A 13947-nucleotide genomic window follows, 5' to 3' on the forward strand; every position below is an offset into this window, starting at 1 on the left:
CCCAAAAAAATAAATAAATGGGTACTGGATTTTATCAAATACTTTTTATGCATCTATTCATATCATCATGTGATTTATATCTTTCCTTCTGATTCTATGGTGTATCATACTTATTGATTTGTGTATATTGTACCAACCTTGCATCTCTGGAATAATTCCCATTTAAACATGCTGTATGATCTTTTTAATGTATTGCTGGATCCAGTTTGCTAACATTTTGTTGGGGATTTAGGCATCTATGTTCATCAGGGATATTGGCCTATAATTTTCTTTCTTTGTAAAATATATGGTTTTCAAATTAGAATGCTAAACTTGTGAAATGAGATTGGGAATCTTCCCTCCTCTTGAATTTTTTGGAATAGTTTGAGAAGAACAGGTGTTAGTTCCTCTCTGAATATTTAGTAAAATACTCCAATGAAGCCATCCAGACCAGGACTTTAGTTTGTTGGGAAGTTTGTTTGTTTTTTATTACTACTTCAATTTCATTAGTTATAAAATGTCTATTCAGATTTTCTGATTCTTTCTGATTCAGTTTTGGAAGATTGTATGTTTCTAAGAATTTAACCAATACATCCCAATTGTCCAATTTGTTGGCATATAACTGTTTACAATTTTCTTATAATACTTTGTATTTCTGGGCTATCAGTTGTTACTTCTTTCTAATTTTATTTATTTGGGTTCTCACTCTCTTTTTGTTGTTGTTTTGAGAAAGAAACAGAGAGAGAGATCAGAAACATCACCTTGTACTTGCGTCACTGTAGTTTTTACTGATTGCTTCGCATATGCCTTGAGGGTGTGGGGGTGTTCAAGTAGAGCCAGTGACCCCTTGCTCAAGCTAGCAAAATTGGGCTCAAACCAGTGACCTTGGGCTTCAGCCAGTCATCTTCGGGCTCAAGCCAGCAACCTTGGGATCATGCTGATAATCCCACAGTCAAGCCGGTGACCCCATGATCACGCTGGTGAGCCCATGCACAAGCCAGCAACCTCAGGGTTTTGAACCTGGACCTCAGTGTTCCAGGTCAACGTTCTATCCACTGTGCCACAATCAGTCAGACCTCACTCCCTTTTTCTTCATGAGTCTGGTTCAAGGTTCACCAATCTGGTTTATTTTTCCAAAGAACCACCTCTTGGTAGCATTGATCTTTCACATTGTTTTGTTTGTTTTGTTTTGTTTTTTGTATTTTTCCAAACTTGGAAACGGGGAGGAAGTCAGACAGACTCCTGCATGCGCCCGACCGGGATCCACCCGGCACGGATCCACCTCTGCCCATCTGGGGCATTGCTCTGTTGCAACCAGGGCCATTCTAGCGCCTGAGGCAGAGGCCATGGAGCCATCCTCAGCGCCCAGGCCAACTTTGCTCCAATGGAGTCTTGGCTGCAGGAGGGGAAGAGAGAGACAGAGAGGAAGGAGAGGGGGAGGGGTGGAGAAGCAGATAGGTGCTTCTCCTGCATGCCCTGGCTGGGAATTGAACCCGGGACTCCTGCACGCCAGGCCGACGCTCTACCACGGAGCCAACCGGCCAGGGCTATCTTTCACATTGTTTAATTATACTCTATTCTGTTTATTTCTGTTCTGATCTTTATTATTTCCTTCCTTCTACTCACTTTGGGATTTGTTGGGTTTTTTTCTAGTTCCGTTAAGAGGTTAGACTGTTTATTTGAAAATTTTCTTGTTTCTGGAGGTAGGCCAGTAATGCTATAAATTTTTCTCTTAAGACTGCTTTTGCTGTGTCCCATAAATTTTGGGTTGTTGTATGTTCATTTGCATTTGTTTTAAGAAAATTTTTTATTTCTTCCTTCATCTCCATGTTAACCCATTCATTATTTAATAACATGCTATTTAGCCTCCAAGTGTTTGAATGTTTTTCATATTTTCTATTGTAGTTGATTTCGAGATTCATGCTATTGTAGTCAGAGAAGATGTTAGATATTTCAATCTTCTTAAATTTTTTTTTTTTTTTGTATTTTCTGAAGCTGGAAACGGGGAGAGACAGTCAGACAGACTCCCGCATGCGCCCGACCGGGATCCACCTGGCATGCCCACCAGGGGGCGACACTCTGCCCACCAGGGGGCGATGCTCTGCCCCTCCGGGGCGTCACTCTGTTGCGACCAGAGCCACTCTAGCACCTGGGGCAGAGGCCAAGGAGCCATCCCCAGCCCGGGCCATCCTTGCTCCAATGGAGCCTCGCTGCAGGAGGGGAAGAGAGAGACAGAGAGGAAGGAGAGGGGGAGGGGTGGAGAAGCAGATGGGCGCCTCTCCTGTGTGCCCTGGCCGGGAATCGAACCCGGGACTTCTGCACGCCAGGCCAACGCTCTACCACTGAGCCAACTGGCCAGGGCCAATTTTCTTAAATTTATTGAGACTTCTTTTGTGTCCTAACATGTGGTCTATCCCAGAAAATGTTCCATGTGCACTTGAAAAGAATGTCTATTCTGCTGTTTTCAGGTGAAATGTTCTGAAAGTATCAATTAAATACATCAGATATAGTATGTCATTTAAGGCAACTATTTCCTGTTGATTTTATTATGTCTGGAGGATATATCCATTGATATATATGGGGTGTTAAAATCCTCTATTATGTCTATTTTACTGTCAATCTCTCCCCCTTTTTTCCCATCAAGATTTGCTTTATATATTTAGGTGCCCCTATGTCCATGAATGTTTAGAAAGACTATATACACTTTTTGGATTGCTAACTTTACCATTATGTAGTGTCCTTCTTTGTCTTAAAGTCAATTTTATTATATAGAAGTATTGCTACCCCAGTTCTTTTTCATTTCAATACGCATGAAATATGTTTTTCCATCCCTTTAATTTTAGCCTGGGTGTATCTCTTGTTCTAAGAAGGCTTTCTTTTCCTTTCTTTCCTTTTCTTTTCTTTTTATTAGGTAAGAGGAGGGAGACAGTGAGACAGACTCCCACATGTGCCCCAACAAGGATCCACCCAGCAACCCTGTTTGGCGCCAATGCTCAAGTGTGAGCTATTTTCAGCACCTGAGGACAACACTTGGACCAGCTGAGCCATCCTCAGTGCCAGAGGCCATGCTCGAACTGATCAAGCCACTGGTTGTGGGAGGGGAAGATGCAGAGAAAGGGGAAAGGAAAGGAGAGAAAAGCAGATGGTCACTTCTCCTGTGTGCCCTGACCAGGGATAGAACCCAGGATGACCATATGCTGGGCCAATACTCTATCCACTGAGCCAGCAGCCAGGGCCGAGGAGGGTTTTTGTAGACAGCATATATATGGATCTTGTTTTCTTATCCATTCAGCTACCCTATGTCTTTTTATTGGAGCATTTAAGCCATTTACATTTAAAGTGATTTTTTTTTTTTTTTTTTTTGCATTTTTCTGAAGCTGGAAACAGGGAGAGACAGTCAGACAGACTCCCGCATGCGCCCGACCGGGATCCACCCGGCACGCCCACCAGGGGCGATGCTCTGCCCACCAGGGGACGATGCTCAGCCCATCCTGGGCGTCGCCATGTTGCGACCAGAGCCACTCTAGCGCCTGGGGCAGAGGCCACAGAGCCATCCCCAGCACCCGGGCCATCTTTGCTCCAATGGAGCCTTGGCTGCGGGAGGGGAAGAGAGAGACAGAGAGGAAGGCGCAGCGGAGGGGTGGAGAAGCAAATATGCGCTTCTCCTGTGTGCCCTGGCCGGGAATCGAACCCGGGTCCTCCGCACGCTAGGCCGATGCTCTACCGCTGAGCCAACCGGCCAGGGCTAAAGTGATTATTATTTCTTCTTCTTCCTCTTCTTTCTTCTTCTCTCCTTCATCTTCTTCAAGAAGATCCTTTAACATCTCTTGGAATACTGGTTTGGTGGTAACAAACTATTTAGTTAACAATAATAGTTAACAAACTATTATTTCTTGCCTGGGAAGCTCTTTATTTCTCCTTCAATTTCAATGATAGCCTTGCTGAGTAGTCTTGGTTGTAGGTTCTTGCTTTTTAGCACTTTGAACATTTCATGCTAATTCTTTCTGGTTGAAATTTTTTTTGAGAATTTAGCTGGCAGTCTTATAGGAGCTCCCTTGTAGATAACTGTCTCTCTCTTGCTGCTTTTAAGATTCTGTCTTTGTCTTTAAACTTTGCCATTGTAATTATGATGTGCCTTGGTATAGCCACTCTGGGTTTATCTTGTTTAGAACTCTGCACTTCCTAGAATTGTGTGTCTTTTTCCTTCACCAAGTTAGGCAAGTTTTAGGTCATTATTTCTTCAAATGTGTTCTTAGTCCCTTGTCCTCTCTCTTCTCCTTCTGGTACCCCTATGATGCAGATGTTGTCATACTTCATGTTGTCCCAAAGGTCGCTTAAACTATCCTCATTTTTTAAAATTCTTTTTTATTTTGCTGCTCTGATTGGGTGTTTCTGCTGCCTTGTATTCCAGTCACTGATTCAGATTTCAGCAGGATGGTACTACCAGGAGTTGGGAAGATGGAGCTAGTGGAACTCTTGTACAGGGAGAAGCACTGCCAGTTAGGTTCACAGGAAAGTGGGGCAATGATGCCTACCCCGAAGCCAGAGAACTTAATCACTGATACCTCTTGAGCCTGCTCAAACCTCTACACCCTGGCCCAGGCAGCTGAGTCCTCAGGAGGCCCCAAGCTCTGTAGGGTGGGGCAACAGGGAGTCCAGAGGATGGGGCATTTAGAACTTAATCACTGATACCTCCTGAGCCTGCTCAAACCTCTACACCCTGGCCCAGGCAGCTGAGTCCTCAAGAGGCCCCAAGCTCTGTAGGGTAGGGCAACAGGGAGTCCAGAGGATGGGGCATTTCCCCAGGCTGATTCCATATGGAAGTGCACGCTCCACACAAGAAAGATGGCATCTACAGTGTGGGAGACGGACTTTGCACAGAAATCCTGGCAGCTGTCCCTTCAAGGTCTCTCCCCAAAGCCACAAACCCCAGGCAACTCTAATCCACTCCACCCTCCTTCTGCTACAACCCTGGGAAAGTGGCTGCAAGGGAGACTTTGTGCATTGGCCCTGTAAGAAAGTGACTGTGTCTCTAACAGACTCCCATCTCTCCCTGGAAGACATAATCCCCACTGATCTTCACAGTCAGGTGTTATGTGGGTACCTCTTCCTAGCTCTGGTGCTCTTGGCTATGAGAACTGGTGCAGGTTTGAGACCCCACTCCTTTCATGGGAAACCTTTGCAGGTGAGATCCCTCTAGAATCTCAGCCACAGCTTGTGGGAGTGGAGCCAACCCTTTTCTTGTCTCCGCTCTTCCTACCAATCTCTATGTGGTTTCTTCTGTAAATTCTTGGTTATAATACTTTTCTTCAGCTAGTCTTCAGTTGCTTATTCAGGTTAATTGCGCTATATTTTAGTTGTAATTCCAGTTCAGTCCTGGGAGGAGGTGAGTATAAGATCTACCTACTCTGGCCTGACCAGGCAGTGGTGCAGTGGACAGAACATTGGACTGGGATGTGGAAGACCCAGGTTTGAGACCCCGAGGTTGCCAGCTTGAGCGCGGGCTCATCTGGTTTGAGCAAAAGCTCACCAGCTTGGACCCAAGGTCACTGGCTTGAGCAAGCGGTTACTCAGTCTGCTGAAGGCCCACAGTCAAGGCACATATGAGAAAGCAATCAATGAACAACTAAGGTCTCACAACAAAAAACTGATGATTGATGCTTCTCATGTCTCTCCATTCCTATCTGTCTGTCCCTATCTGTCCCTCTCTCTGACTCTCTCTCTGTCTCTTTTAAAAAAAAAAAAAAAAAAAAAAGATCTACCTACTCTGTTGTTATCTTGTATCTCCTTCCCAAGCTTTTTAAATAATGGAAAAATACAAAATAGGTAAAAAATAAAAAATTTAAAACCTATTAAACCCATTGAGAAAAATTTTGTTGAGAAAATCTGGTGAGTCATTCATATAAAAGGCAAAATGGAATATTGCTATAGGAAATTGGCCCATCTGGACCTTCAAATTCTGGCTTTTCCAGCAGTTTATTTCACAAGTGGGAAGAAAACAGAGAGGAGCCTCAGAAGGGAACAAGAACATATGCACAACACCCACACCTCTTCACTCCCTACTTACGCTTCTTTGTAGAAGAGCATGAACCCCAAAAGGTCTCGGAAGTCAGGGGGCCAGTAAGGCTCCCACTTCAGCAAGATCTTGTCAAAAGTTGTCCGAATGTAAGAAAACTTAAGTAATTCATTTTCACCTAGAAAAAAAAAGTTTTTTTCAAAAAGCAGTATCAGTATTTCAAAATTTGTTTCAGCCCAAAGTGGTGATCCTACACTCCCAAAAATGTCCATGATAAGGAAGAGATGTCAACCTGCAGTTCTGGGGACAGGTCTTACTCCCATGTGCATCTCCCAGTATAGGAAGGCAAGAACTGGTCATGGCAACTGGCCCCCACTGCCAGCCAATGACCTGGCCAGATGCTCAACTGAGTAACAGCAGTTGGCACCAATGCAAGGACAACTGGCCCAAAAGTAAGAGATTTTTTTTTTTTCTTTTTTTTTTCTTTTTTTTCATTTTTCTGAAGCTGGAAACGGGGAGAGACAGTCAGACTCCCGCATGCGCCCGACCGGGATCCACCCGGCACGCCCACCATGGGGCGATGCTCTGCCCATCCTGGGCGTCGCCATATTGCGACCAGAGCCACTCTAGTGCCTGAGGCAGAGGCCACAGAGCCATCCCCAGCGCCCGGGCCATCTTTGCTCCAATGGAGCCTTGGCTGCGGGAGGGGAAGAGAGAGACAGAGAGGAAAGTGCGGCGGAGGGGTGGAGAAGCAAATGGGCGCTTCTCCTGTGTGCCCTGGCCGGGAATCGAACCCGGGTCCTCCGCACGCTAGGCCGACGCTCTACCGCTGAGCCAACCGGCCAGGGCTGTAAGAGATTTTTAACCGTCCTGACACAAGTTTGTCATGCACATGGACCTTCAAGCCTGACATGTCAGAAGACATAACTCCAATGCAAATGAGCATGTGCTAAATGAGTTTTGTGAGTGCACAGATCGTTTTACCTTGGACAGACAACTCATTAGCTTTCCAATGCCTCGAAGAGAGTAACTTCCTCTGTCTGGAATGCAAGTCTTCCCTTAAACTCCACCCCAACTTCATTTTCCCTCCCTAGAATTCTCACAGGTTGGAACACATTCTGCTGAAAGAAATCAACTCCACATGAGGGTATTACAGAAGCCCTGGCAGCTCAATGCTCAGATATCCCTTCAAGAGAGAACTGTCAGAGGAGTAGAGTCAGCTGACTGTCTTTAGCTGTAGCAACAGTAGGACCTGCCATAGCATTTGAGTCAAAGCCATACATAAAAAGGCATCATTCATTCATTCATTTAATGTTTATGTGGCATCTTCCAGTATTAGGCACCATATCTGGTGCAGTAGACACAGAGACAAGATATACAACACCTATTCTCAGTATTTCAGAAAACCTATCACACATGGAGTTATTTAAGACCACTGTGTGTGAGGGGGGGATGGTGGCAGTGATAATCCCTGAGGGCAGTGTGGTGGGTGAAGGGAAGGGAAGCCATGCTATCTGGTGCACAGACTGGAAGTACCAGGGCATGACCACTTACAGGACGCCTGGTCCCCATTGGTCTTGAGGGCAATGTCGTTCCTCTCCTGGCGCCCTTTGGTTCCTGAAACTTCTTCCATCTTGTGAATTTCCGACAAGCAGAGTTTAGGATTATAGTGGAAGAAGAGTTTCCCCTGAGTGATGGTGAGGTTGTGTTTGCTCCAGTCCCATAGCTGCCTTAGGTTCTGGTTGTCCAAGGCATAGAAAGAGTAGTTCCTATGGAAACACACAAATACACTTAGTGATTCATTCGCTTGTAATCTCCAACTCCAAGATGATGGGGTCATGGCTGGAGTTGGTCTTGCTCTGCACTACATACTCAGACCTAACCATCCACTTGGCACATACTCAGTAAGTGTTGAATGGGGGAGGGGTGGTAGGGGGCCCAAGGGAATTTGAATAAGTGTTCAGAGCCAGAAAGGTGCCAGAGCTCTATGTTGCAGAAGTGGAGAGTAAGACTATGATGGATTGGGATGTAGGTTTCACAGAGAGGAAAGATTGAATACACTGAGGAATCTTGAGTTGATCCCTAGGAAGAGTAAAGTAGTCTGCTCTGTCCAGCAGGTTTTAGGAAACAAGACTGGGAAGCTGCAGTGGGCCAAACCCTCTAGTATACTGCATAGCAGGCCAAGACTAAGAGCTTATGACCTTCTTGGGTAGGCAGAGGGGAGCCATGGAAAGTTTTATAACAACTCAGTAACTTGATTAGACCTGCACCTTAAAACTATTAGTGGGCCACGTGATGAATGGGAGAACCAAAGCATCCAGGTCTGTGCTATACAATGGCAGCAACCACTAGCCACCTCTGGCCATTGAGCCTCTGAAAAGTGGCCATTTGGACTGTACTGGAAGTAAAAAATAGATTTTGAAGACTTAGCATGCAAAAAAAAAGAGAAAAGAATATAAAAGATATTTTTTATAATTTTTCTATTGGTTCCAAATTGAAATGACATTTTAGATATAACACATTAAGTGAAATGTACTATTAAAATCCATTTCACTTATTTCTTTTAAACTTTTTAAAATGTGGCAACTAGAACATTTCAAGTCACATATGTGACTTGCATTATATTTCTATTAGACAGCACTTGTCTAGTTCTAGGATGCTCAGGTTTGGAGATCATTGGAATAGTACAAATGGAATGTCTGAACTTCAACAAAAAGGCAGTTTTATGGCAGAAAAATCAACACGAGCTGGTGAGTGATTCAAGAAGATAGTCTACACAATACTGTGGATTGGCTTCTAGAAAGCAATTCATACCCCCCTTTTCCCTTGCCTTCCTCTACTATACAGACTGGAAAAGGTAAGTACTCATTCTCCCAGACTCCCTTGCAGCTAGGAGCAGCCACGAGACCCAGTTCTGGCCAAGGAGATATAGACAGATATCAATATTGGGGGTGAGAGTGTGGGAGAGTCCAGGTAAGATTTTTCAAAAGAGACATTCTCAATTGGCATATACTATTGTCCCTTTCCCTTTTTCTTGTCAGTTCTACAGATGTAAGGATGGGGATGAGGCAGCCATCCTGTGACCATGATAATAAAAGATGGAAAAGGCCTGGGTCTTTTCCTTAATGGCATTGTTGGATGGCCTTCCTCAGACTTCTTGTCCATGAGTTCATCTCAAGCTGCATGAAGCATGGTTAGCCTGGATTTCTGTTGTTTCACTAATTGAAATAGGGTTAGTGAGACTTCAAAGGGAAGGAAAATAAGGATGGACAACAGAGGCATAAAGAGAGCTTCATTTTGTACATGTTGCATTTGAGGCTCATAGGGTCACCCAGGTGGGGAGGGGCTTGGGGTAAATCAGGCTAGAAATCTCAGCATTAGAGATCTCTCACTAGAGAGATCACCAAGGTGGGGAGCCCAGGACTCCCCACTTCTCAAAGGAAGGAAGAGGAGCCTGGGAGAAGAATGAGGAAGGAAATCCAGGGGCCAGCAGAATATCTTGGGAAGGTAGAACCTTGGTGAGGCCAAAGGAGATGAGATTTCATCAAGGAACAGGTCCAGTCAGTACCAACGGAACCAAGACGTGAGAAGGTCCTGGATGCACAAGTGAAGGGGTACTGATCAGGCCTGCACCCCACCTCACAGAGAAGCCCAGAGAGCCAGGGCTTCATTCCAGCTCGTGCCCTGGGCAGGCATAACGTTAGACTGCACCCCTGTGACTTCCAAGAGTGACTGGAAAACGAGTATCACATTCCTCTCTCTTGATTTCCAGGCACTTTCTCCTAATAGATGTTTCCAGTTTTTTTGTTTGTTTGTGGGGTTTTTTTGCTTTTAAAATCCCCTAAGTTCCAGCATGATGGCTGGTTAACAACACTGCATTGAATATTTGAAAACTGTCGAGAGAGTAAGAGATCTTAAAGGTTTTCAATACAAGAAAAAATATTTTTTGAAGTGTTAACATCCATCATCTCACATATTATAATTAAAGAAAATATTTTTTTGTGTGTGATAAGAACTTTTAATATCCACTCTCTTAACAACTTCCAAACAGTTTCAATACAGTATTGTTAACTACAGCTACTCTGCTATACATCAGATACTCAGGACTTATTTTATAACGGGAGTTCAAACCTTCTGCCACTGTCTTCCATGTCGCCCACCTCCTCTCCCCTCTCCTGCCTCCAGCGCTCGCAACCACCAAGCTGCTCTCTGTATGTAGGACCTTGGGGGTGTTTTTTAGACTCTATCTTTAAGTGAGATCATACAGTATTTGTCTTTCTTTGTCTAACTTTTCCCACTTAGCATAATGCCCTCTAGGTCCATCCCTATTGTCACAAATGGTGGCATTTCATTCATTTTTATGAATAATATGCATAAATAATATTCCATACACACACACACACACACACATACATACCACATTTTCTTATCTGTTCATCTATTGATGGATACTTAGGTTGTTTCCATGTCTTGGCAAAAACCCTTAACTTTTTATAACCCACAAACTTCCTAATTGGTGCTCTAGCCGTAGACACAGAATCAGGCCCACATACCCAATTTCCAAGGTGTCCCCTCGAATCAGACGTAACTTCCGGAAGAAGGAAAGTGATACAAGAGCATAGGAACGGCGGATTTTCAGATACCCTGAAATTTCTTCAATGAGGCCAAGGTTGGCCTCTAGCTCAGCTGCGAGGTTGTCTAAGAAAAGGAAAGAATATTCAGTGAGTTTTTATAGGAATATTTAAATCTTCCTATAATTTCCCATAGTAAGGAGTTAAATTATAAGCTGAAAATGACTTTGATATATACTGCTCCAAATGAATTACAATTAAAATGGAATCCAAAGTCCTTACTATGGGGTCAGCATGCCCCTGACAAGTGACCGCCGCCTTTTTTTCTCATCTTGTACCTTGCTCCCCCCCACTCCAGACACGCGAGCCTCCACACCACCCCTTCAGTGGAGCAGGCACATGCCTGCCTCAGGACTGTGCCTGGCTGCCTCCTTTGCCCAGAATATCACTCTTCCATCTATTAGTCTGGTTTGCTCCACCACCAAATCAAAGCATGGCTCCTGTCCCCACAAGCTCTTCTAAAATACCAACCTCTGATTCTGTTTCACACGTTTGCAAACTCCACCACACTAGCCAAACCCAGTCTGCTTTGTAAATAAAGTTTTATTGGCACAGAGCCACGGCCATTTGTTCATGTGTTCTCTACAAGGACAGAGTTGAGTAATTATAACAGACACTTTCTGGCCTACAAAAGTGAATATATTTACTATATCGCCCTTTATAAGAAAAGGTTGCCCACTTTGCTTCCCTTCATAGCGGGACCACTGCCTGAGTTTACTTAAGTTGATTGGCTTATTTACAAGATCAATCATGCACAGACTTTGCCTTGTTCACTGTGAATATTCCACAAATGTTTGCTAAATAAACAAAGGAATGCTTTTTGCCAGTGACAGTATTTCTGGAAACAGAGTCCCCAGGCCTGCAATAGGGGCATGTTGCCTGCTTATTTAAAATGCAAATTCCTGATGTCCTAGCTACCAATGTGGAATATGAGGATCTCAGTGGGGAGAGTGGGACCATATGGAGCCGTGAATTTCAGGTTTGGAGGCAAATGGTTGGGTGGCTCCACTGATTCGAGAACCAGTCAGGATGGTCTTAAAATCGCTGAAGGAGTAGGAAGCAAAGTCTAGACCAGGGGTCCCCAAACTTTTTACACAGGGGGCCAGTTCACTGTGTAAAACCATTGGAGGGCCAGACTATAAAAAAAACTATGAACAAATCCCTATGCACACTGCACATATCTTATTTTAAAGTAAAAAAACAAAATGGGAACAAATACACTATTTAAAATAGAGAACAAGTAAATTTAAATCAACAAACTGACCAGTATTTCAATGGGAGCTATGGGCCTGCTTTTGTCTAATGAGATGGTCAATGTCCGGTTCCATATTTGTCACTGCTAGCCCTAACAAGTGATATGACCCGCTTCCGGAGCTGTGACGCGAGCATCCCACATCACCGGAAGTAGTACTGTACATGACCAACGCCCACACTTTGCGGCGCCCCCACATACAGTACTTTAGGAGCACAGGATGCATCCGCATCCTCTCACTGACCACCAATAAAAGAGGTACCCCTTCTGGAAGTGCAGCGGGGGCCAGATAAATGGCCTCAGGGGGCCGCATGCGGCCCCTGGGCTGTAGTTTGGGGATCCCTGGTCAAGACCATTTTCCCTCTCCATTCCTGCAGAACCCAGCATGCCACCCCCTCAACACTCACTGCCCCCTCGAATGTTGATGATGAGGCTTCCATTGATGACGGTGCAGCCTCGGAGCTCCTGGGCAGATGTCACCGAGTCGATGGTCTTCTCGCCTTCCAGGTGACAGACTTTGGGACAGGGGCCCAGGCATGGAGTACACATCAGACTGAGTAAAGAGTGGAGAGAAAGAGAGGTCAGAGTACACAGAAACCCTACACACGGCAGACAGCGTGCTACACAGGGTCCCATGCGACAGGACTTCCGCTGTTACCCTAAAGCAGGTAATACCCCCACAGCACTGCTAACATCTGGGGCCTGAGAAGTCTCTGTGGCGGCTGTCCTGTGCATTAGGGGTGTTGAGCAGCATCCCTGGGCTTCACCCACTGATTCCCAATAACAGCCCACCCAAGGAATGACAGTCAAAAACATCTTCAGACATTGTTCCCTGGAGGAAGGGGGGCAAATCCCCCCGGTAAAAATCACTGCTGAAAATGACAGGCTTATCCTTTCTCCACAGCAACAGGTCCTTCAGCATCACCTAGGGGATTAATGCTTCTTCCCCCAAATGACAGGGCTCTGCTATACTCCAGACTGACAGGATTCACACTGCACCCCATGGAGACAGGATCTCAAACTATTACACCAAATTAATGGTACTCCTGGAGTTACCATGGTGACAGAATGAAGCTGAGCTGATGGGCCTTCTGTGGGACTCACTTTGTTCCTATGCCAAAGTGGCAGAACTGATGCTGTTACTCTAAGGAGATTGGATATTTGTTCTGTGTGGGGTTTGATGTGACCATGGTTATAACAGGGCCTGGTGTCTGATGGAGGGTGACTGGGAGCAGACTTAGGCTTTGCCTGCCGCAGCCTGATAGCCTTGAATTTATAGCCCCAGGAGTCCTTTGGAAACCCTCACCCACATGGGGTTTCTGTGACCAGTTATTGCTGGCACAGCCCTCCAAGGTTCAGGCAGGACACAGGATCCAGGCCAGGTTAGATACCACCTTCCATTCCCAGGGGTTCAGTGGTGGGCACATATCATGCCAGTGTAGTGAGGATTTTACTAGAACTTTCTGGGAGGAAAAATTGTCCTCCTTCTGGGGAATTTATGAGGATGTTGCTATACTGTTAGCATGGGTTAAGAAGTCAGGGAGAGGCTGCCTAAGAACAAAACCAGCACAGAGAGAAAGCCAAAGATGTAAAGAAACTAATAGTGCACATCACTTGAGCTCCTGGATACAGCTGTACCTGAAGTTATTCCTGAACTTTTTAGTTATAGACATCAATAAACTCCTTTCATCTTGCTTCAGCCAGTTTGAGTTGGCGTTCTATTATATACAACCTCAAAATTCTCAACTATTACTTTCTCAAAGTCTTAGTTGCCTCATCTGTGAAATAGAATGACAGCACCCAGCCTCACAGATCGAGATGAGGACTGAATGATATATACCACCTACAGCATTTGGTACATAGAAAATTTATTAGTCGTTGCTATGATGATCACTTTTTTATTAGTGGTTCCATTATTCCATTATTACTATTATTTCTACATGCTATATTTGATTCTTCAGAATGATCTTTGGAATGGTGGTAAAATAAAGAACACAGCTAGTCTTTGTCCCAGGTCCTGGAAAAGAGCTTTGAAATCTCTTGGAATTTCCTGAGTGCTAGGACTATCT

General features: G+C 44.8%; 1 protein-coding gene across 4 annotated transcripts in view; it reads right to left on the reverse strand.

The window, feature by feature from the left end:
- INSR (insulin receptor) overlaps positions 1-13947 on the reverse strand; it is a 211052-nt gene that overhangs the window by 65685 nt on the left and 131420 nt on the right. For all 4 annotated transcript variants that reach the window (XM_066343396.1, XM_066343395.1, XM_066343393.1 and 1 more), the window contains exons 4-7: positions 12286-12431; positions 10549-10693; positions 7550-7764; positions 6047-6173 (exon numbers count right to left, since the gene is read on the reverse strand). In XM_066343396.1, the coding sequence (XP_066199493.1) occupies positions 6047-6173; positions 7550-7764; positions 10549-10693; positions 12286-12431 (633 nt within the window). The remainder of the gene's footprint in view (positions 1-6046; positions 6174-7549; positions 7765-10548; positions 10694-12285; positions 12432-13947) is intronic.

The sequence above is a fragment of the Saccopteryx leptura genome, chromosome 6 (assembly GCF_036850995.1).
Source record: "Saccopteryx leptura isolate mSacLep1 chromosome 6, mSacLep1_pri_phased_curated, whole genome shotgun sequence".
Classification (NCBI taxonomy): Eukaryota; Metazoa; Chordata; class Mammalia; order Chiroptera; family Emballonuridae; genus Saccopteryx; species Saccopteryx leptura.